At 47.6% G+C, this 20,800-nt stretch overlaps 2 protein-coding genes across 6 annotated transcripts in view; both read left to right on the plus strand.

Moving 5' to 3' along the window:
- Positions 1-2,007: 2,007 nt before the first annotated feature.
- The window catches only part of SRGAP1 (SLIT-ROBO Rho GTPase activating protein 1), a 483,812-nt gene continuing 465,019 nt past the window's right edge, over positions 2,008-20,800 (plus strand). For 4 of the 5 annotated variants that reach the window (XM_029615375.1, XM_029615378.1, XM_029615377.1 and 1 more), the window contains exon 1: positions 12,894-13,548. In XM_029615375.1, the coding sequence (XP_029471235.1) occupies positions 13,482-13,548 (67 nt within the window). In that variant the 5' untranslated portion in view covers positions 12,894-13,481. Of the gene's footprint in view, positions 2,582-12,893; positions 13,549-20,800 lie in introns of those variants that run through there. The other variant, XM_029615376.1, reaches the window with a different exon arrangement.
- Positions 2,986-9,067, plus strand: LOC115098637. The gene is made up of 2 exons (XM_029615380.1): positions 2,986-3,024; positions 4,301-9,067. The coding sequence occupies exon 2, from the start codon at positions 4,846-4,848 to the stop codon at positions 6,064-6,066; it is 1,221 nt and encodes a 406-aa protein (XP_029471240.1). The 5' UTR covers positions 2,986-3,024; positions 4,301-4,845; the 3' UTR covers positions 6,067-9,067.

A 20,800-nucleotide genomic window follows, 5' to 3' on the forward strand; every position in this document is an offset into this window, starting at 1 on the left:
TCTGTGCAGGCCCCGTGGTATAAAAAATGTGTGGGGCTAGCATCCCATCGCCAGATCAGCATTGAGAAGATGCAACTCTTGCAAGTTTTAATACAGCAGGGCCTGCATAGACAGGAAGGGCATACCTCAGCTCAGTCACTGGTGGGATAAGGTTCACTGGCACCCGCAGGGCCTCTATCCCTGATTTTCGGCCACCAGGGAAATGGAGTTTACTGGCAGCTGCATGGGCCTCTCAATGTTGACCATCAGCCCCTCCCCCGTGGTACGCCACTGCACTAGGCCCCAGACAGTGGAGATGGGCACTTCCTGCCCCATCTTTTTTTTTGTCAATCATTGCTGCTGGGGGCCCTCTGGAAGCTCGTTTGCAGCCCTCTCCCCCCACCTGTTTGCACACCCCTGTGTTAACTAGAGATGTGCAGTCGTTTATCACGAATTAGGCAATTACAATGAAATTGCCTAATTCGTAGTGGTTCGGTGGCCCCGAAACCCGAAAAGGATTTTCCCCGAACTTCGGGGAAATTTCGTTTTTCGAGTTTGCATGGGGAGAGGGGCACTTTTTTTTTTTTTTTTAAATTAAAAACCACCCCACACCACCCCAAACATTTAGATTAACTATAATACAACGCCCCCCCATCCCGATCCCTCCCCAAGACTTACGAACATCCCTGGTGGTCCAGCGGGGTCCCGGGTGCCATTTGTTCCTCCGTGCCCATGTGCGCCATTGCCAGCCTTGCTCAAAATGGTGCCGAATAGCCTCTGGGGGTCCAGCGGGAGTGATTTCGTTGTTGGCTGCCAGTAATCAAAATGGCGACGATAGCCTTTGCCCATACTATGTCACAGGGGCTACCGGCGCCATTGGTCAGCTCCTGTCACATGGTAGAAGCACAAGATGGCGCCGATGGCCATGTGACAGGGGCTGACAAATGGCGCCGGTAGCCCCTGTGACATGGTAGTTCAGAGGCTATTCGGCACCATTTTGAGCAAGGCTGGCAATGGCGCACATGGGCACAGAGGAAGAAATGGCACCCGGGACCCTGCTGGACTACCAGGGATGTTCGTAAGTCTTGGGGAGGGATCGGGATGGTGGGGGGAGTTTGTATGTATGTACGGAAATGATTTTAAATGCTTGGGGTGGGTTTTTTTTAAGCTTCGTTTCCCGCTTTGGCCCGGTTTTGGGTTTCCTCGTTTCGTTTTTCAGAAAAACTAAACGAGAAAACCCGAATTTTACCACGAAGTATCCGAGTCAAAAAACGACCCGGTAGAAAAAAACGAAGCTCATCTCTAGTGTTAACCCATACCTGCTCAGTGAAACCTCTGTTCCACTAGTGCATGCAAATTTATCTCATGCATATTCATTGTGGATATCTTGAAAAGCGGACTGGCTGAGGGCCCTCCAGGACAGGTTTGGGAATCACTGCCCTAGGCCATTTTCTATGACTTGATCAGGGCCATGGCCCACATATCTGAATCCTACTGCTTTACAAACTATCAGAAGCCTGCAGTAAATTTAGTCTATAACTTAAAATGGTCATTGTTTACTAAATGTATTGTCCACCTTGAGCCAACCTGTGGTAAAATGCGGAATATCAAATGTCTATAAATAAATAATAAATATGGTCCACCGCGCAGAAGCCCCTGCTCTTTCTCAGCAGATCTGTACAATGTGATGGCTGCGCTGCTGCCGACCCTTCAAACCACATCACAAAGCCGTTCGCAACCCGAACCTGACCCTCTGGGCAGCTGGGCACCCCGTTACTAAGAGACGAGCAGCCACGCTTTTAGCCCTGCCGTGATGCCTTTCTATTGGACAGCATATGGAGGGCTGGAATGTGGAGAGCGCTCGCGATTGGTGGGATGAGCCGTCAGTGTGCGCTGGTGGAACCCCTGCATAGCAGGGTGGTGGGAGGGGTGGGGCAGTGTAGCAGGAGCCGGGGGTTGTGGGCTTTTGATCGCGGGAGTGTTGATGCAGTGGTTTGCTGTGATTAGTGTTTGAGAGAGGCGTGAAGGGAGCGGGTTAGCTGCGTTACCTGGAGGAAAGGGCCAGGGACAGATGATTTGACGGCTCCTTGGACAGAAGAAGAGAAAAAAGAGAAACAGCAGCTGCACGGGGACTGCGATCTGACAGACTGAGAGCTGCTTGCCTGCTGTTTCCCGGCCTCCCCCCGATTCTATTTCAGAGCAGCGGCGGCAAGTGCCTTCTCTTTCCTGGGAAGAGAGAGCAGGAAAATCTCCTGGCCCCCACTACTGACTCGCAGCCTTTCGCTGCCGGGAACAATGGGGTTTGAAACAACGTGACTGCGTGCCCGCAAGCGAGCCGTGCCTGGAGAGTAGGAGCAAAGCCCGGGAGGTCATTGGCGTTATTCTGGGGTGTTTAGTTTTGGGAGGATGCCGCCTCTGCCTGCAGCTCTTTGCTGCTGCTTTTGAATTGCACCCCTCAGCCCTAGTATCACCTCCACTTGGAAATCGACTGACTTTGGGTTTAAAAAACTCTTTCATTCTCAAATAAACTGGAAAATGTCGGCTCCTAGCCGGTTTAAAAAGGACAAAGAAATTATAGCGGAATATGAAAGTCAGGTGAAAGGTAAATCGATCTTTTCTTTCTTTTGTATGTATAAGGAGCCCTGCAACTCCGTTAGTGAGCAGGGCACAATGGGGCGGGTAAGGCAAGGTAGGCAGGGCTCAGCGGGAGGGAAGGGAGTAGAAAAGGGAGAGCCAGCACAGGCAGCCCCTTCTTTTCGTCCTGTGCAGAGCTGCTTCATTTCAGATCCCCTCTAGGATTAAGCAACTTTACCTCCTTGCACGGCTGTGCTATATCAGTTTTGCTTCCTGGTTCCTCGTGCTCCAGCGCTGCCGAGCCCGGCCGGGGTGGCTCCTCTCTCAGCACGGCTGTGCTGTAACAGGCTGATTTCTCAGCACGGCTGTGCTGTAACAGTTTTGCTTTTACTTTCACTTTGCCTCCAGCACGGCTGTGCTGTAAGAGATTAGCTAAAGGAGCAGGAACGATTTCTTTGATTACATCATTGGGTAAAGTACAAAAATTTTGCGGCTTATAGGCAAAATGTTGAGAATATTAATGGTAATTTTGTGCTGCTAAGGTCTGGAAGGTATGCTCACCCCCCCTCCCCCCTTTTGCATTGAGCTGGCTCTGCATTACCAGTACTTTATTTAATGAAAAGGCTTTGATTGCATGGCTGCTTTCTGCCTGGAATGTTATTTTATTTAAGGAAATGCCTTAGCACATGGCTGGTTATATATATTTTAACTATTATATATTTAGTGAAACGCCATGGGCACATGGCCACACTTTACCTGTTATTATATATATATATTTATGAGCTCATGGCTGGCTTTCAGCACAATGCTTGCTCTGCATTACTGGTTGCTGTATTTATTGAAAGGGCAGCGAGTGCAGGGCTGGTTATCATTCACTTGTAGCCTTTTAAGAAATGCCATTGAAGGGGTCTGCACATGGTGAATGCATAGGTGGTTAGAGCACATGGCTGGCAGTAGCAGGCTTGGTAGCTCAGTGGTTAGAGCACTGGTCTTGTTGGCTTGCTTTACTTTAAAATTGACGTTTTCTATGTATTGCTTTACCCCTCGCTCTCTAAATTGCTAGGAAGTGGGCAGGCTTCATGTCTGCCATGCTACCTCAGCAACCTGTGGAGGTGCTTTGTTATACCTAAGTAATCTGACCAATTAAAAAGTAGCCAGCATCCCCGTAGTTGGGAATTCTGAGGCTATGTCTATGGGACAGCGGTACGGCATCTGAGTGCTCAGCCAGGTTAACAGGATGTTTTTTATATTAATCCTAAAGGTGATATTTAGTATTCAGTTATTATTTAAAGGGACAGCTGTCCCATGTGCACGTTTATACTGAATTATAAGGGGTACAGGACCCTCAGCTTGATAGATATGATGATTTAGGCTGCGCGATGCAGCTCTATACAAAGTAAATTAAAATATTAATAAAAGGTCAGCTTACATCTTAGCATGGTTTATAGTTCTTATTGTAAGGGCATGCCAGCAGCCATCTTAAAGTAGCACATGGCAGGGGTCAGCACATGGCAGTGGCCATTTTGGGGGTCAGCACATGGCAGTGGGGTGAGCACATGGCAGCAGCCATTTTGGGAGGTCAGCACATGGCAGCAGCCATATTTAGGATCGCCACGAGCATATTTTGACGCCGGTGCCGAGATAATCCCAACTGAGAGCCTGGTGGTGTATAAAAAAAAAAATTAAAAATTAAGACAAGTAAATTATTAAAGTCTGCTGATCAATTAATTGTGACTTTGTAATACAGTATTTACCAGTACAGAATGGCGACAGCGAGCCAGTGGTCATCGACCGCAGCTGAGTCCGCGACGCAGCATCAGCCCCCCCTTGAGGCAGACGGGTCAGCAGTGGGGCCGATTGAAGTTCCAAGCCGGCCCCAAAATTCAAGGCCTAGCAGGAAGACCGTAAGGAAGGGAAAACGTCAGAAGCAAATAATGGGTACTTCCAATCTATCATCACACTCCGCTACAACTCCTCCCAATGTAACAGCAGCAACACCCATTCCTGCAGTTACAGCTATAAGTGACTTAGACCTGTTGCTGTTGGAGGTTAAGGAGCATGCTGCCACCCATGGCACAGATTGGCTTAGGCAGCGCATGTCAGAGTTTCCCTCTCCGTCTCAGGAGCGCCCACCAAGCGACGAGCCACAGCAAGATTCCACATTGATCTCCTTTATTCCAAGGAGTTCGTCGGCAGCTTCTCGCAAGAGGAGCACCAGACCACAGCAAGCAGGGGCATTAGTCGGAAAGAGAAAGCGCCCGGCGGGCCTGAAAACGATTGCGGCCGGGCCCCATGGTGGCGATGGGGCCGACATCAGGTTCTGGTACTGCCCTCGGCTCACTGGCTACAGCTTCTACGGCTGCTAGCACTGAGGCTACAGCTTCTATGGCTGCTAGCACTGGGACCACTTCACGTGACTTGGGACGAAGTAAGCCCCAGACTTGCGACCCTTTATCGTCATCAGATTGCAGTGATACTGAGAGAGTGTTAGCCAAGTCGCTTTGCTCTCTATTCCATTCTCTTAAAAGAAAGAGGAATGTGAGCCAAGGCAATTCGGCTGCTGTTGTCTGGGGTGCTAATCCGGTAACCGTGCCAGAGATCAATGGGCAAACGGTTACTGAATCAGGGAGGCTACAGAGTATGCTGGCCACTCAAGGTATGCCAGCCTCACCCGCTATTCCGGTGACGCACTTACCAGCCAACACTCTGCCAGCCCCAGTTCAACTTACTTTGCCGCCTGTAGATGTAAATCCTCTTTTACACACTGCTAATTCGGCGGTGCAAATTCCAACACAGCAGTTGGGGAATGAGGTTTTATGTGGGGTTACGTCCTTAGCTCACAGTGTGCCAGACACAATAAAAGACAAAATATTGAAGAGGGAGTACATTGACATATTTTCACTCCTTGTTACGGATATGGAAGTGGAACCCGAAAAAGGGGGATCCGCTGAGGCGAAAGATAAGAGGCCAAAAGTTGCCAAGAACATCCAAAATTGGATCAGGGCTTTCCATATTTTTATGCCCGTGATTGAGGAACATGAGCCTGCACATGCTCCCTTTCTCATAAGATACATGGACACCATCTTGACAGCCCAAAGGAGGGGAGGGTGGGCCTGGTTTAATTATGACATTCGTTTTAGGAAAAGCATGGCCCATAACCCCGCCGTCTCTTGGCAACACAGGTTGATTGACCTTTGGCTAGATGAGATGACCCTACAGAAGTCCTCATGGGCGGAGAGAGCGGGTACATCATACAGTCATCTGAGGGAGAGGGGCCTATATCAAAGGGATAGATTTTCCTTTCAAGGTTCGGGGAGGTGGGACACATGCAGGCAGTTCAATGCTGGCCACTGCACATGGAAAAATTGCAAAATCAGGCACACTTGCTCCACATGCGGTTTTGGCTCCCACCCAGCCGCTCAGTGCCATACCTCCAGGGATCAAAGGCAGTTTCCTCAGCAGCAGGTGGGACGCTCGCCTGATTTTGCGAGCCCCAACCCCGGTCCGTGTTGAAGCAATGCGCCCGTGGCTGGATCGCTATCCCTACCAAACCGAAGCGGAGCAAATTTATGCTGGTTTCCTGTATGGCTTCCGAATCCCTATTCAATCTATACCCCCTTTAGCGTTAGACTGCCCCCCGAGCAATGCACGATCACTGGCGATGCATGAGGAGAAGGCGGATAAAGTTCAAGCGGAATTGGTGCTAGGTAGGATAGCGAGCCCGTTCCCTTATCCACCTTTTCCAAATCTAGTAATATCTCCTCTGGGCATGGTACCCAAGAAAGAGCCAGGCCATTTCCCACTCGTACACAACCTGTCTTTCCCGCCGGGTAATTCAGTTAACGACCAAATCGACCCCCATTTGTGTGCGGTGTCATACTCCTCCTTCGACTCTGCAATCCAGCTGATCAAAGATGCAGGGCCCTGCGTGCACATGGCTAAGGTGGACATAGAGTCAGCATTCCGCCTTCTGCCGGTGCACCCAGACTCCTTCCACCTTCTGGGTTTTCAATTCAAGGGCAGTATTATTTTGACTGCTGCATTCCAATGGGCTGTTCAATTTCCTGTGCATTGTTCGAATTGTTTAGTTCCTTCTTGCATTGGGTAATCGAACAGCAGTCGGAGAGAAAGCAAATAGTACACTACCTTGATGATTTCCTATTGGTAGGGAGGGACAGCGCAGACTACCATAACCTACTGGCCATCGCTCAAGAGGTGGCCAGGCATTTTGGCATCCCCTTAGCTCAAGAAAAAACAGAAGGTCCAGCTACCACAATTACCTTCCTCGGTATCGAACTGGATGCCCAGGCCCAGCAGTCTAGGTTACCTACTGAGAAAATCTTTAAACTCAGGGAGACAATCTTGGAGATGCACAGCCTCAGGAAAGCCACCTTGAGGCAGTTCCAGTCATTGATCGGATTGCTTACCTTTGCGTCAAGAGTAATTCCTATGGGCAGGGCCTTTTTACGCAGGTTATCACTCGCTACAGCGGGGGTTCGGAAAAAACACCACCGTATAAGGGTCTCCAGGGCAATTAAGAGTGACCTGCTGGTGTGGGAGACCTTTCTAACAGAATTTAACGGCGTAGCTTTTTGGCAGGACCCCCAAGGCATAACAGTGAGCTAGAATTATTCACAGATGCGGCAGGAGGTGTTGGTTTCGGGATTTATTTCCAGGGAGCTTGGTGCGCCGCGCGGTGGCCGCAATCGTGGCACCAGCACAAAGTCACCAAAGATCTAACCTTCCTTGAATTATTCCCAATTGTGGTTGCCCTTGTCATCTGGGGGGAGTCCCTTGTAGGATCTCACATAATTTTCAGATCCGATAACATGGCTGTGGTGCAAGTCATTAATGCTCTGTCTGCACGCACTTTTGAATCAAATGCCCTCATCCGGCATTTGGTGCTAACGTGCTTGTGTTTCAATATCATATTTAGAGCAGTCCACGTCCCAGGTAGAATAAATAACATTGTTGACTCTCTCCCGCTTACAGTTCTCGACATTCCACAGACTAGCGCCGATGGCAGACTGTTCCCCGACTCGCATACCCGAGGCGGTGTGGCTACTTGGCCCCCCGAACTTTGGAACATGATCCTGGGGTCTTTGTCTGTGAACATTCGTAAGAGCTATCTCCTGGCGCTTCAGGAGATACTGAGATTCCTGGGGAAGGAATCCCTCGAAGAAGTAGAGTGGCCATTGCCTGTTTCCACGTTGCTGGCATTTGTAATGCATTGCAAGAGACAAGGAAAGTCCAGGACAGCGGTATCAAATCGCCTAGCTGGCATTTCCTTTTTCTCTAGGCTTCAGGGGTTTCCCAGTTGCTCCGCATTATTTCCTATTAAAAGAGCCATGTTGGGTTGGGCCAGGGAGAGCCCCCCGGGAAGGGACGGCAGAAAATCCATTACCATCCAGATCCTCAGGAACATACTCAAATGCCTGGCAGACGTTTGTAGCAATGAAGCGGAATCGCTTTTATTCAAATGTGCATTCTCCCTGGCTTTTTATGCAGCCCTGAGAGTTAGTGAGCTGGCAGCTCATGCTAAGCACGGACCTTCGACAGCATGCCTGCAATGGGAGGATACAAAGCTGGAAGGGAAAAAATTGATCCAGCGCGTCCCTAGGTCCAAAACAGACCAGCTGGGAGCGGGAGCATATATCACCCTCCACGAATGGCAGGGGGAGACCACGTGCCCTGTTCACTGCACGAGATCATACTTGCAGATTCGGCGTTCAACATGCGGAGGCCCTCTGTTGGTGTATTTGTCTGGGTTACCTCTGACTAGATACCAGTTTGCTCGGGTATTGCATTTGGCATTAACATCCCTGGGTATGAGTACGGTGGGCTACTCGTCGCACTCCTTCCGCATAGGAGCGGTGACAGCAGCAGCCGGCCTGGGTCTGCAAGACAGTGAAGTCATGGCCATTGGCAGATGGGGGTCAGGGAGGTTTAGATCATATGTGAGGCTACCGGGTTACTTTGCGGTTAAGGGGCAGCCATGATCATTGTACATCCACCGCTTCACATCTTTTTCTTTTGCTTATGCGCAGACCATTGTGGGAGGCTGTCATTCGCATGGATCATCGGGCACTCTTATGTGCGTTGGGCACATAAGCGGGCCCAGCAGTGCCCAACAGGGGAGTATCTAGGGATGGCAAAGCAGTGAATGGCATTGATTTGGAGAGGAATTTCAGGGATGGTATGGGACCAGCTATTACCGACTGTTTTGGAACTGCGCAATATCAATCCAGTTACGCCTACAGCCCTAGTCATACACCTGGGTGGCAATGATATGCCTCGGACCAAGAGCGTAGCCCTCACACAAAAAATTCAAAAAGACCTCCTGGTATTGCATAACATGTTCCCGCAGTCGGTGATTGTATGGTCCTGCATCACCCCTCACAGAGTTTGGAGGGGGGAAAGATCTCATGCAGCGGTGGAAAATGCCAGGAAAAAGATCAACAGATGGATGGTTAAATTCATGAGTACCATTGACGGTTTGTCTGTGACGCATGAATTGATAGACGAAGCCCAGGGATGTTTTGGCACGACGGGGTACATCTATCGGACATAGGTTGGGATATTTTCAACTCCGACCTACAAGATAGTATTCAAGCAGTTGTACACCTGTTGGCCGCAGCCCGGTTGGGTGGGGGGTCCCCGGTAAGCAGTTCCGCTACCGGGGAACCTTGGCATGGTGACTGGCACAAGCAACAACCCCCCCCCCCCCTGCATTTAGGAGAGTCCAACAGGCGGTTCGGACTGGGCAAGCGGCCTAGCAGAGCCGGCGCAGTCTCTCAATGCTTCAACGGCCGAGAGGGAAGAAGCAAGAGATGCTGAGGCGAGGCGATTAGAACAAACGTTCCGACTTCCACGGTCGGGTCGACGGACGCTATGGCTTCAACGGCCAGGGGTCAAAGGACAACTCTGCGGCTTATACGGCCAAGGGTGTGCACCCGCCTCCAACTGATTTTCATACCTTCAACTTTTAGAAGCGTGGGGAGGCCATCGCTAGTCACGAACTTTGTTATGATCAGTTATGCAGTTGTGTATAGTTACAATGATGTTATAGTTATGCTTGCTAATTGCCGTTTATTCAATGCTTATGGGCTGCGGCCAATTTTATCCAACCAATAAAATCTGCTTTTCGAATGAAGTCATTGCAATTGCGCCATATGTTGGAAGGGGGAGGGGGGGGGAGGCCAACGCAAGCCTTTACACTGCCCCACATTAGATCGATACAGTAAGGCCGCGTTACAAAGAGTGCGGCAGTGCCCGGCGCACCCTCGGTTTGCCCCAACGCATTGTTCTGATCACATACCGCTCGATACTCTATTTAAATTGCTTGCAAATGCAAGCCGTGTCTGCGAAGCGTTAGGGCCCGTGCAACCCATTTTACTGTATAAGCGCGTAATACAGCGCCTATACAGTATCCTGGGTGCGCTGGTACCTGACATTTGAAATGACAGGCACCAGGAAGTGGATCCCAACTTTAACCCATGAAAACCGAAAATCCCCTCCTCCCGAAGCAGCTCGACATGTGGCAACTTACCTTTTGTTGCTTTTCAGCCCCTTCCCTTCTCTGCCGCCCTACGGAGGGGGCAGCCGGCGGCGAAAGCGGCTCGCAGCGGTCCCCCCCCGCGCAGGTCCCGGTTCTCCTGGCTCGGCAACAGCTAGGGCTCCATCGGCCCATCGATTTGGGCACTCCAGCCTAACCTCTGCCCAGCTCCCAGACTTTGCCAAAAGATGGCACCCAACTTGCCTCCCCTCCCCTTACAGCGTCCATAAAATGTATCTAGCACGAGTCTGGAAACCCACCTTACTAGCCCTCCCCCCCTCTACACAGCACCTAGAAATCTGCCCAGTGTACCCCAATCTAACAATTCTCACTGTCCCCATTATCCAAAGTACGCCGAACACTACCATCACCTGCGATTCAACCTCCATCATCTAGTACTTCAGACCCGCAGTTCATTTCCTCCCCTACACATACCCTCCAAACGGGCGTGCTTTCATTGGCCGGAGTGCCCGTCAATTTGGGCGCACCGGCCAATGAAAGCACATAGACGGGCGCGCGTGATGTCACGGCGTGCGTCACGCTCGCCCGTCTATGCGCTTTCATTGGCCGGAGCGCCCAAATTGACGGGCACTCCGGCCAATGAAAGCACGCCCGTTTGGAGGGTATGTGTAGGTGAGGAAATGAACTGCGGGTCTGAAGTACGTTTAGATGATGGAGGTTGAATCGCAGGTGATGGTAGTGTTCGGCGTACTTTGGATAATGGGGACAGTGAGAATTGTTAGATTTGGGGTACACTGGGCAGATTTCTAGGTGCTGTGTAAGGGGGGAGGGCTAGTAAGGTGGGTTTCCAGACTCGTGCTAGATAAATGTTATGGACGCTGTAAGGGGAGGGGAGGCAAGTTGGGTGCCATCTTTGGCAAAGTCTGGGAGCTGGGCAGAGGTTAGGCTGGAGCGCCCAAATCGATGGGCCGATGGAGCCCTAGCTGTTGCCGAGCCAGGAGAACCGGGACTTGCGCGGGGGGGACCGCTGCGAGCTGCTTTCGCCGCCGGCTGCCCCCTCCGGAGGGCGGCAGAGAAGGGAAGGGGCTGAAAAGCAACAAAAGGTAAGTTGCCACATGTCGTGCCGCTTCGGGAGGAGGGGATTTTCAGTTTCTTTTGGGGGAAAGTTTGCCGCCTACCCTTACCCCTGCCTCTAACGCAGGGGTAAGGGTAGGGCGGTAAGTTAGCAGGTTAAACGCGCGGCAAGACGGCAGGGTAAAATAGTGATAGTCGGGGCGTGGGTACTGGACGCTAGGGAATAGCTTAATTTGATCGTTTACATCTGATATACATGCCCCGTGCGGAAGGGGCTACCCGGGGATTTAAAGAGGCGGTAAGAATGGGTTAAAGGGGATAGTGTATCGCAGGAAGGGCTAACGCGGCCGGAAAGTGAGTAGAAAGGGGGTTAGGAGCAGGGTAACCGCGGCCCCACTTTACTGTATCGAGCTGATTGGGAGCCCTGCGACTCCGTTAGGGAGCAGAGCACAATGGGGCGGGTAAGGCAAGGTAGGCAGGGCTCAGCGGGAGGGAAGGGAGTAGAAAAGGGAGAGCCAGAATGGGCAGCCTCTCCTTTTCGTCCTGTGCAGAGCTGCTTCATTCTACATACATAGCCACATTTTTCTGTTTTTCTAGCAGCCTTTCTCACTCCTCTGCTGCCGTTGTCACCATTGCCGCACGGCTGTAGGGAAAGAGACAATCACTCATTGCTGCTACTGGCACTGAAGCCCTGTCTGCTGCCTCATCTGTGCAGGCCCCGTGGTATAAAAAATGTGTGGGGCTAGCATCCCATCACCAGATCAGCATAGAGAAGATGCAACTCTTGCAAGTTTTAATACAGCAGGGCCTGCATAGACAGGAAGGGCACACCTCAGCTCAGTCACTGGTGGGATGAGGTTCACTGGCACCCGCAGGGCCTCTATCCCTGATTTTCGGCCACCAGGGAAATGGAGTTTACTGGCAGCTGCATGGACCATCAGCCCCTCCCCCGTGGTACACCACTGCACTAGGCCCCAGACAGTGGAGATGGGCACTTCCTGCCCCATCCTTTTTTTTTGTCAATCATTGCTGCTGGGGGCCCTCTGAAAGCTCGTTTGCAGCCCTCTCCCCCCCACCTGTTTGCATACCCCTGTGTTAACCCATACCTGCCCAGTGAAACCTCTGTTCCACTAGTGCATGCAAATTTATCTCATGCATATTCATTGTGGATATCTTGAAAGCCAGACTGGCTGAGGGCCCTCCAGGACAGGTTTGGGAATCACTGCTCTAGGCCATTTTCTATGACTTGATCAGGGCCATGGCCCACATATCTGAATCCTACTGCTTTACAAACTATCAGAAGCCTGCAGTAAATTTAGTCTATAACTTAAAATGGTCATTGTTTACTAAATGTATTGTCCACCTTGAGCCAACCCGTGGTAAAATGCGGAATATCAAATGTCTATAAATAAATAATAAATATGGTACACCGTGCAGAAGCCCCTGCTCTCTCAGCAGATCTGTACAATGTGATGGCTGCGCTGCTGCCGACCCTTCAAACCACATCACAAAGCCGTTCGCAACCCGAACCTGACCCTCTGGGCAGCTGGGCACCCCGTTACTAAGAGACGAGCAGCCACGCTTTTAGCTCTGCCGTGATGCCTTTCTATTGGACAGCATATGGAGGGCTGGAATGTGGAGAGCGCTGGCGATTGGTGGGATGAGCTGTCAGTGTGCGCTGGTGGAGCCCCTGCATAGCAGGGCGGTGGGAGGGGTGGGGCTGTGTAGCAGGAGCCGGGGGGTTGCGGGCTGTTGATCGCGGGAGTGTTGATGCAGTGGTTTGCTGTGATTAGTGTTTGAGAGAGGCGTGAAGGGAGCGGGTTAGCTGCGTTACCTGGAGGAAAGGAAGCAGCGCTGTCCTTGGGCCAGGGACAGATGATTTGACGGCTCCTTGGACAGAAGAAGAGAAAAAAGAGAAACAGCAGCTGCACGGGGACTGCGATCTGACAGACTGAGAGCTGCTTGCCTGCTGTTTCCCGGCCTCCCCCCGATTCTATTTCAGAGCAGCGGCGGCAAGTGCCTTCTCTTTCCTGGGAAGAGAGAGCAGGAAAATTTCCTGGCCCCCACTACTGACTCGCAGCCTTTCGCTGCCGGGAACAATGGGGTTTGAAACAACGTGACTGCGTGCCCGCGATCGATCCGTGCCTGGAGAGTAGGAGCAAAGCCCGGGAGGTCATTGGCGTTATTCTGGGGTGTTTAGTTTTGGGAGGATGCCGCCTCTGCCTGCAGCTCTTTGCTGCTGCTTTTGAATTGCACCCCTCAGCCCTAGTATCACCTCCACTTGGAAATCGACTGACTTTGGGTTTATAAAACTCTTTCATTCTCAAATAAACTGGAAATGTCGGCTCCTAGCCGGTTTAAAAAGGACAAAGAAATTATAGCGGAATATGAAAGTCAGGTGAAAGGTAAATCGATCTTTTCTTTCTTTTGTATGTATAATGGTACCTGCAGGTTGGGTTTATTTCTGAATTAGATCCCGCATGAGGCATCATTAAACGAGGAGACAGTAGCAGACAATAGGTTACTACTGCTGAATACTATCGTAATTTGCCGATTAAAGAGTCTGCTGCACTAACTAGCTGGAAATGCGAGCATATTTCACTAGCTGCTGTCTTTGCACTTCTAAAGCTAAGCTAATAGCTGAAATTAATTCTTTTAGATAAATATCTAAAATTGTTCTATTGCTACTTTATTAGGTAACAGGATATATAAATATTTGTGGGCAGGGAGAGAGGTCTGAGAGAGGCCGGGTAGCAAGTGATGAGACTGTAATGTTCTTGGACAGTGGTGTTACTTTTACAAAATTTAGATTAGTCATTTGAAGTGAGAAACACATTTTGAACCAGAAAGATTGGCATAGAATATCTAGCTGAAGTTTTCTTTTCACCTCCTGAATCGAGCTCTTTTGTATATTGCACATTTTCGTTATAACAAATACCATTCAAGTTTGGTTATGTGCAAAGTACTGTGGTTGCTGTTTAGTTCACTGACCTGAAGGGAGCATAGCTTTTCAAAGCTAGTCATAGATGAATTGAATTAGTCCAATAAAAAAGTTATCACCTATAGCTACTTTGTTGGCCCTTTATTTAAATTAGTTTGGTTATAAAATTACTGGGCTTCTTTAACATTTGATTAAAGTACAACTGGTTTAGTTGAAATACATGTGAATATTCTGAAAAGTATAGGCAGATTCTGGTCATGGTTACAGAATCCTCATTGGTTTATGCTTAAATGTTTTGCATATTCTCAATTAAACTGCTATATGTAAGAGTATGCTATTTCTATAGTGCAAGAACCTTTCACAAATGACAGGGGTAAAATGGTATATGCATACATAGATCCACACCCTGACTTCTCTCTCTGCCCTGCGGTCTCAACCCTTTGCTCCACCACGGATATGACACACATACTTGTCACAGGTGGTGTACTTTTACCTGCAGATATGCCAGATAATTCAGAAGTATGGTTTACACACCTAAATGTGCACATTTGTGGGAATTACATAGAAGGTAAAACTCATTGTATTTCTTCTTTAATTTCAATTCCTAAAGGACAATTTTAGATGGGATAATTAAACAGTACCCTAGTGAAATGAAATTGATTGTTAAATAGCCTGAAAAGGAAGCCCAAATATGCTTTTTTGAGCATGACTGACATAAAATTAGCAAATTATATAGGGAGAAATTGCATTACAATTAGTGATGTGTTTTTATTCATCAGCAAAGTTTTTTACGTCAGTATTAAAATCAGTTTATTTTATATAGTTCCATTAATTGCAATTCTATTGTAAGACCAAAGTGATTTATAGTAAAATATTATGAGGCAAAAGAAATAATGCATCATATAAACACTACAACAATAAAACCAAGGCCACAGACAGGCCAAACAGTAGCACCATACCAGACAGCATATACCACTAGTATATGACCCAAAACCCCTACAACCTTCACAAAGATGAAAAACCTCTACAGTCTTTAGAGAAGAGGAGGACATAGCACTTAATCTGAATTCCAGATATCCAGAAGGCATTCCTAATCTTGGAATGTCCATTTTGGGTGTTCAAACTTTTTTGTCTTGGATACAAGAAAGGTGGCTTTGGGTAACCAAATGTCAGGTTAAAACCCAGAATACATAAAACAGAATGCAGAATGCCAAAATGTGTCATCTATACTTCTGAGAAGGTAGAAGAATGATATGATAATTCTCTGGTTTAAACTGGCTAGTGTGTTTTACAAAGCACCATTATGTAGTGCTCTTAGAAGCATGTGTTTAGCTCCAATGATAATTAGGCTTCTAATATATAAGTTGTCAGGACTTCTAATATCTGTTGTGACTTAAATAGAATCACAGTATTTTATTATAGGGTGGGAAATTTCCTAAGACTTTTACCTTGGGGAAATTGGCTTGTGTGAATGTTGCCTCCTTTGCCCAGCTAATAGTATAGGTAGGCTTTCACTGTATGTGTACTTTAGCAGGATTGAGAGACATTCCTGAGGGCAAGGAGCAGATGTGTCTGGATTTGATTTTCAAATCTATGTGCATTGTTTGGCAACAAACTTTTGCCCACAAGAAAAGCAGGTGCCAAATCCTTCCGTGTTTTGTCCTCGCATATCTTGCAGGCAGTTTTCAAAAGTAAACCACCTGTGCACTTTCTCGTTGAAATCCAGCTACATGGTTCGCAGGTATTAAAGTCACCATGTTCTCAGGGCCGGTGCTTCCATTAAGCAAACTAGGCGGTTGCCTAGAGTGCCACAATATTGGGGGCAGCAAAATCCCACCAGCACAAGGCCCAAAGGAGTGCTGTGCTAGAGCCAATACCAAAGAGAATACTGTGCTAGAGCCACTGCCTCAAGTAGGAGAAAGTGTTGTGCTAGAGCTGCTGCCAGTAGGTAAATTGGGGAATAGGGGTACATGAACAAAGGTTCGCCTGGGGCACCAAATACTCTCGCACAGGCCCTGTGCGTTCTTTGCAGCTGCATTTATTTATTTATTTATTTAAAGATTTTTCTATACCACTTATGTCGGAGGACTGTACTAAGCGGTTAACAAAAGCAAAAGATACAAGCAAACATAAATAAAATCAATTCAAGTTAAAACCATACGTGGACATTCTAAAAAAAATTCCCCCATTATACATTCCATACTGAACAGTTGGAGCTATTTTTATATTGTTTATGAATTTGAAATACTTTATGTATGACAATCTGTGCAAGCTCTGTAACAAGAAACAATGGGCTCATTTCCTCATGATAGTCTCAGAACCTTTTGCTAAATGTGGTCTCTTTTTAAGCTATCTTAAGGCTTAAATAATAAATATTCATTTTGAAGCAGTGCAGTTTAGATGCATAGTTTCTTGATTATGGATATAAAAGGCAATTGAATGAAAAAGGCTCATATGACACAGTGCCTAGTGGTAGAATATTGACTTAGCTGCTCATGAGAAACAATTTTAGCTAATCTCAGCTAAACAATTTTCATCTAGTTTATCAAGGAGCTAAAGAGAGATATGCAATTTCTTTCTTTCTTTATTTGCGGAATTTATATTCCACCTATTAGCAGAAACTGTTCTAGGCAAATTCCAGCAGGATAAAATATAGCAAAATAAAACACAGCACAACAATAACGCATTCATATTAGTCATCTAACCTGATAACTTTGCATTTATATTTCTTCCTGGATTCCATATTAAATATTTTTTCATTTAATTTAATAACTGCATTAAGATTTAAAGTGATACATAGATGGAGCACCAATATGTTATATGCAATGCTCTGATTTAACATGTAGCACAGCTGACTTCTTAAATAACAGCTAGCTATAATTGACACTGATCTGTGCAAGTGAATCGTGGTTGATGTGGTCTGACATCTTATTTGAAATGTTGTCCTTATTCTAGATTAGGCTTATTTATATGCAGCTTGACTCCCCAAGGCTTCCAAGGAAACTTGTTCTTCCTTTTCTTCCTGCTAGACTAGTCTAAACTAGAGAGATTTCCGGTTCCACAGCTGCCGGAAATGGAGAAAAAAAGATGCGACTCTATGGCTATAAGGGAGGTGTGGTCATAGGCAGTTGCCAGAGTAACTGTCTACAGCAGTTGTGGACTTAACTACAAAAAAAACCCCAACTCCTAGAGCTAAGGTTGTCTTGGCTAGGTTTAGCAACCCGTGCTCCTGGGTCAACAGATCTACGGGACTGATTTCCTCAGAAAAGCTTGCCTCTCAGAGGACACCTGGTTGTAGGCACCTTCAGAGCCACTAGGAGTCTGGTTGATTACCCTTGGAAGGGGGTTCCTAGGTGTTGGCACCTAGAGAACCAGTCAGGTACTCTTGACCCAGAGGGTGCTTGAGTCTCCTTCCTTGTTGCCCTTTTCCTCCCTGTCTCTATAAAGTTGTTGGGGGGGGGGGAAAAAAAGATAACAGGGAGGAGCAGAGCTCACACGAGAGGTAGCATCGGGCAGCAGGGCTGAATGCTGAAACAGAATTGGCCTCCTTTCTTGCTCTGGGGTGGTGGCATTCAGTGGGATCATTTCAGGGGAGGAAAAGAGAGACCACAGCACCGATTCATAAAGTGGCACCGGTGATAGAGGTTGGGGTGGGGGGAGGAAGTGTAGATCATGCTAGCAAAAGAATGATGCAGGGCCACTGGCATGTGACCTATGATGCCAAACGGATTCAGAGCTGGTGTCATCGAGCAGTATAGGAGCCTTTCCCTTCTCAGAGCAAGCAGGAGGACCCATGGTTCAGACCTTAGATGGGGTAAAAGCAACAAGGGACATATTCAATTCATTTTGTATTTCCAAAGAAGGATAAGAACATAAGAAAATGCCATACTGGGGTCAGACCAAGGGTCCATCAAAGCCCAGCATCCTGTTTCCAACAGTGGCCAATCCAGGCCATAAGAACCTGGTAAGTACCCAAAACTAAGTCTATTCCATGTTACCATTGCTAATGGCAGTGGCTATTGTCTACGTGACTTAATAGCAGGTAATGGACTTCTCCTCAAGAACTTATCCAATCCTTTTTTAAACACAGCTATACTAACTGCACTAACCACATCCTCTGGCAACAAATTCCAGAGTTTAATTGTGCGTTAACCAGTCCTGGACCAAAAACGAGGGTCAATAAATGTCTCCATATTCCCCGTTTCTAAATGGAAACCCTCCAGTCTGTAATGGTAGTATAGAAAGGAGAATCTTTTGCTTCTGTAGATCTGGCAGAGGCCTACATCACTATTCTTATCTGGAGTGCCCATTTTGCACCATATGTGAACACTTTCAGTTCCAGGCTCTACCCTTTGGACTTGCGACCGCCCCAAGAACATTCACCAAGTTGTTGGTAGTGGTAATGGCGGCCCTACGCAAGCAGGGGGTAAGCTGCATTCTTATTTGGATTATTGGTCAAATCCTTTTAGGAGAACCAATGAATATCGACTGCAGTTGTCCAGCTCTTGGACTGTCTAGGGTAGGCTGTGAATTATGCAAAGAACAGTCTTAGTCCCTAGAGTTTTTAGGAGCCCTCTTTAATACCAAGGATGGACAAGTTACCCTAACCCACAAGAGAATCTCCAAGCTGATTATGTACATTCGGGCCTTGGAAGCGCAAGAAGCTCTTAGTGTATGATTATCTTCAACTTCTGGGGATTGACATCAACCTTGGATCTAGTTCCTTGGGCTGAGGCATACATGTACCCACTACAGTGGTCCTGCCTCACTTGCTGGTCCTTTGTCTTCACTACCTTGATAAGCAAAGAAAAGCCTGTTAAGAAACCTAAAAAGGGGGGGTAGAGCTGGAGCAGCCCAAATGGATCATCCATTACTTTAGATGCTGGCACACACAGACGGGGAGCTGACTGTCAGGGCCAGATGGCTTCAGGCCGCTGGACGATAGAAGAAGCAATCTAGTCAACATACAGACTAGAAACAAAGGATATCAGAGTGGCCCGAAGGCACTTCCTCTCCATGATAAAGGGGAGGGTGGTCAGTGTCCTGTTGAACAATGCCACAGCAGTGGCACACGTGACCAAGCAGGAAGGACCCTGCAGCACACCACTGGCAGAAGAGGCGATTCTGCTATATACCTGGGTAGAATAAAATTTACTGTGCCTCTCAGATGCCTATATTGCAGGAAGTGAGAACATTCAGGCAGGCTGTATCAAGGAGATTGGGAGCTCAACTAGGATGCCTTTCAGCAGTTACGAACCAGCAGAGCCTCTCTTTCATGGATAGTGACCCGAGCGAATGCCAAAACCAGATTTTTCAGCAGAAGGAAAGAATGGGGATCCAGTGGGATAGACACCCTACTTTGTCTTTCCTTCCTGACTACTCATAGATTGGGTAATAAGGAGGATCATTCTGGTAGCCCTCAATTAGCCAAGGTGGCCATGGCATGCAGATCTAATAAGAATCCTAGACTACTCTCCCCTGTGTTTTCCCAGGTCTACTTTATCAGGGCCCAGTCGTTATTGAAGACCATTCTTGCTTCAGTTTTTTGGCTTGGCCCTTGAAAGGGAACGGCTATGTAGGAAAAGCTACTTTTCGATAACCATATTGATTTTGTTGAAAGTATGAAGAAACTCTACATTCCTAGCCTACATCTGGATTTGGCACATGTTTGAGGATTTCTGTCATGACCTCAAAAGTTTGCCTTGGAAGAGAGATGTTATAAGTACCCTGAGCTTCCTTCAAAAAGGACTATATAAGGGCTTAGCCCTAAATTCTCTGAACGTACAAATGGCAGCCATATTCTGTTACAAATGTCCGCATATCCAGATAAAGAGCCTCATTTACCAAGCATTTTTCCTACAGATACAGAATGAGAATAAAGCCATAGTAAATCAGGCCCTTAGGCCTAGATTTATCAAAATGTTATAAATATAGCAGAAATAGTGCCCGCGATTTAAAAAAAAAAAAAAAAAAAGGGGGGGGGCACGGTTAAGCTAATTACCCTGCTTCCGCATCGCATAGGTAATTTTTTGCAAGGTGCGATAAATGTATCACACCTGCACTGATTAATACACTGCGGGGTGCGTTATCGGGAAAAAAGATTTATTGCACATGCCGTTCGGGGAGGCAGAGAGAGAGAGCAATATGTCGTTCTACTATTTATACCACTGTAAGAGGGGGCACTTTTAACTCAGAGTGGGGTTTGGGAGGGGTGGTTTTACATGCACAGTAGGAGGTACGAGCAGCAAAGTAGGCATCACTGAAGATTTAACGCTAGCGTTAAGGCCCTAACGCAAAACGATAAATGACCCTGTAAGTTTGTTTACAAGGTGTAAATAACAAACCATCTCCCATTTGGACCCGTGGTCCCTTGGTGGGTTCTTAACCTCATTCAGGGAGCATTGATGGTCCCTCCCTTGAAACCAGTAAAATAGGCATCCCTATTAATTTGTGAATGTTGTATTGTAGTCCCCGCTGAACAAATGTTTTTCGGAAGTGGCAGAATCTAAGCAAACTTAAATAAATAAAATCAAATCAAGATACCTGAAGGTTACTGACTCCTTCCAGAAAATGGATAGGTTGTTTGCGCTGTTCAGAGGCTCCTGGAATAGGGAAGCAGTCTCCAAGGCTATGCTATCCATACAGCTTAAGGAAACAATGGTTTCTGCTTAGTTACTCAGTGAGTCACAGGGGCCGTCATTGCCCTGTGCACATTC

Source organism: Rhinatrema bivittatum, chromosome 9 (genome assembly GCF_901001135.1).
Source record: "Rhinatrema bivittatum chromosome 9, aRhiBiv1.1, whole genome shotgun sequence".
Lineage (NCBI taxonomy): Eukaryota > Metazoa > Chordata > Amphibia > Gymnophiona > Rhinatrematidae > Rhinatrema > Rhinatrema bivittatum.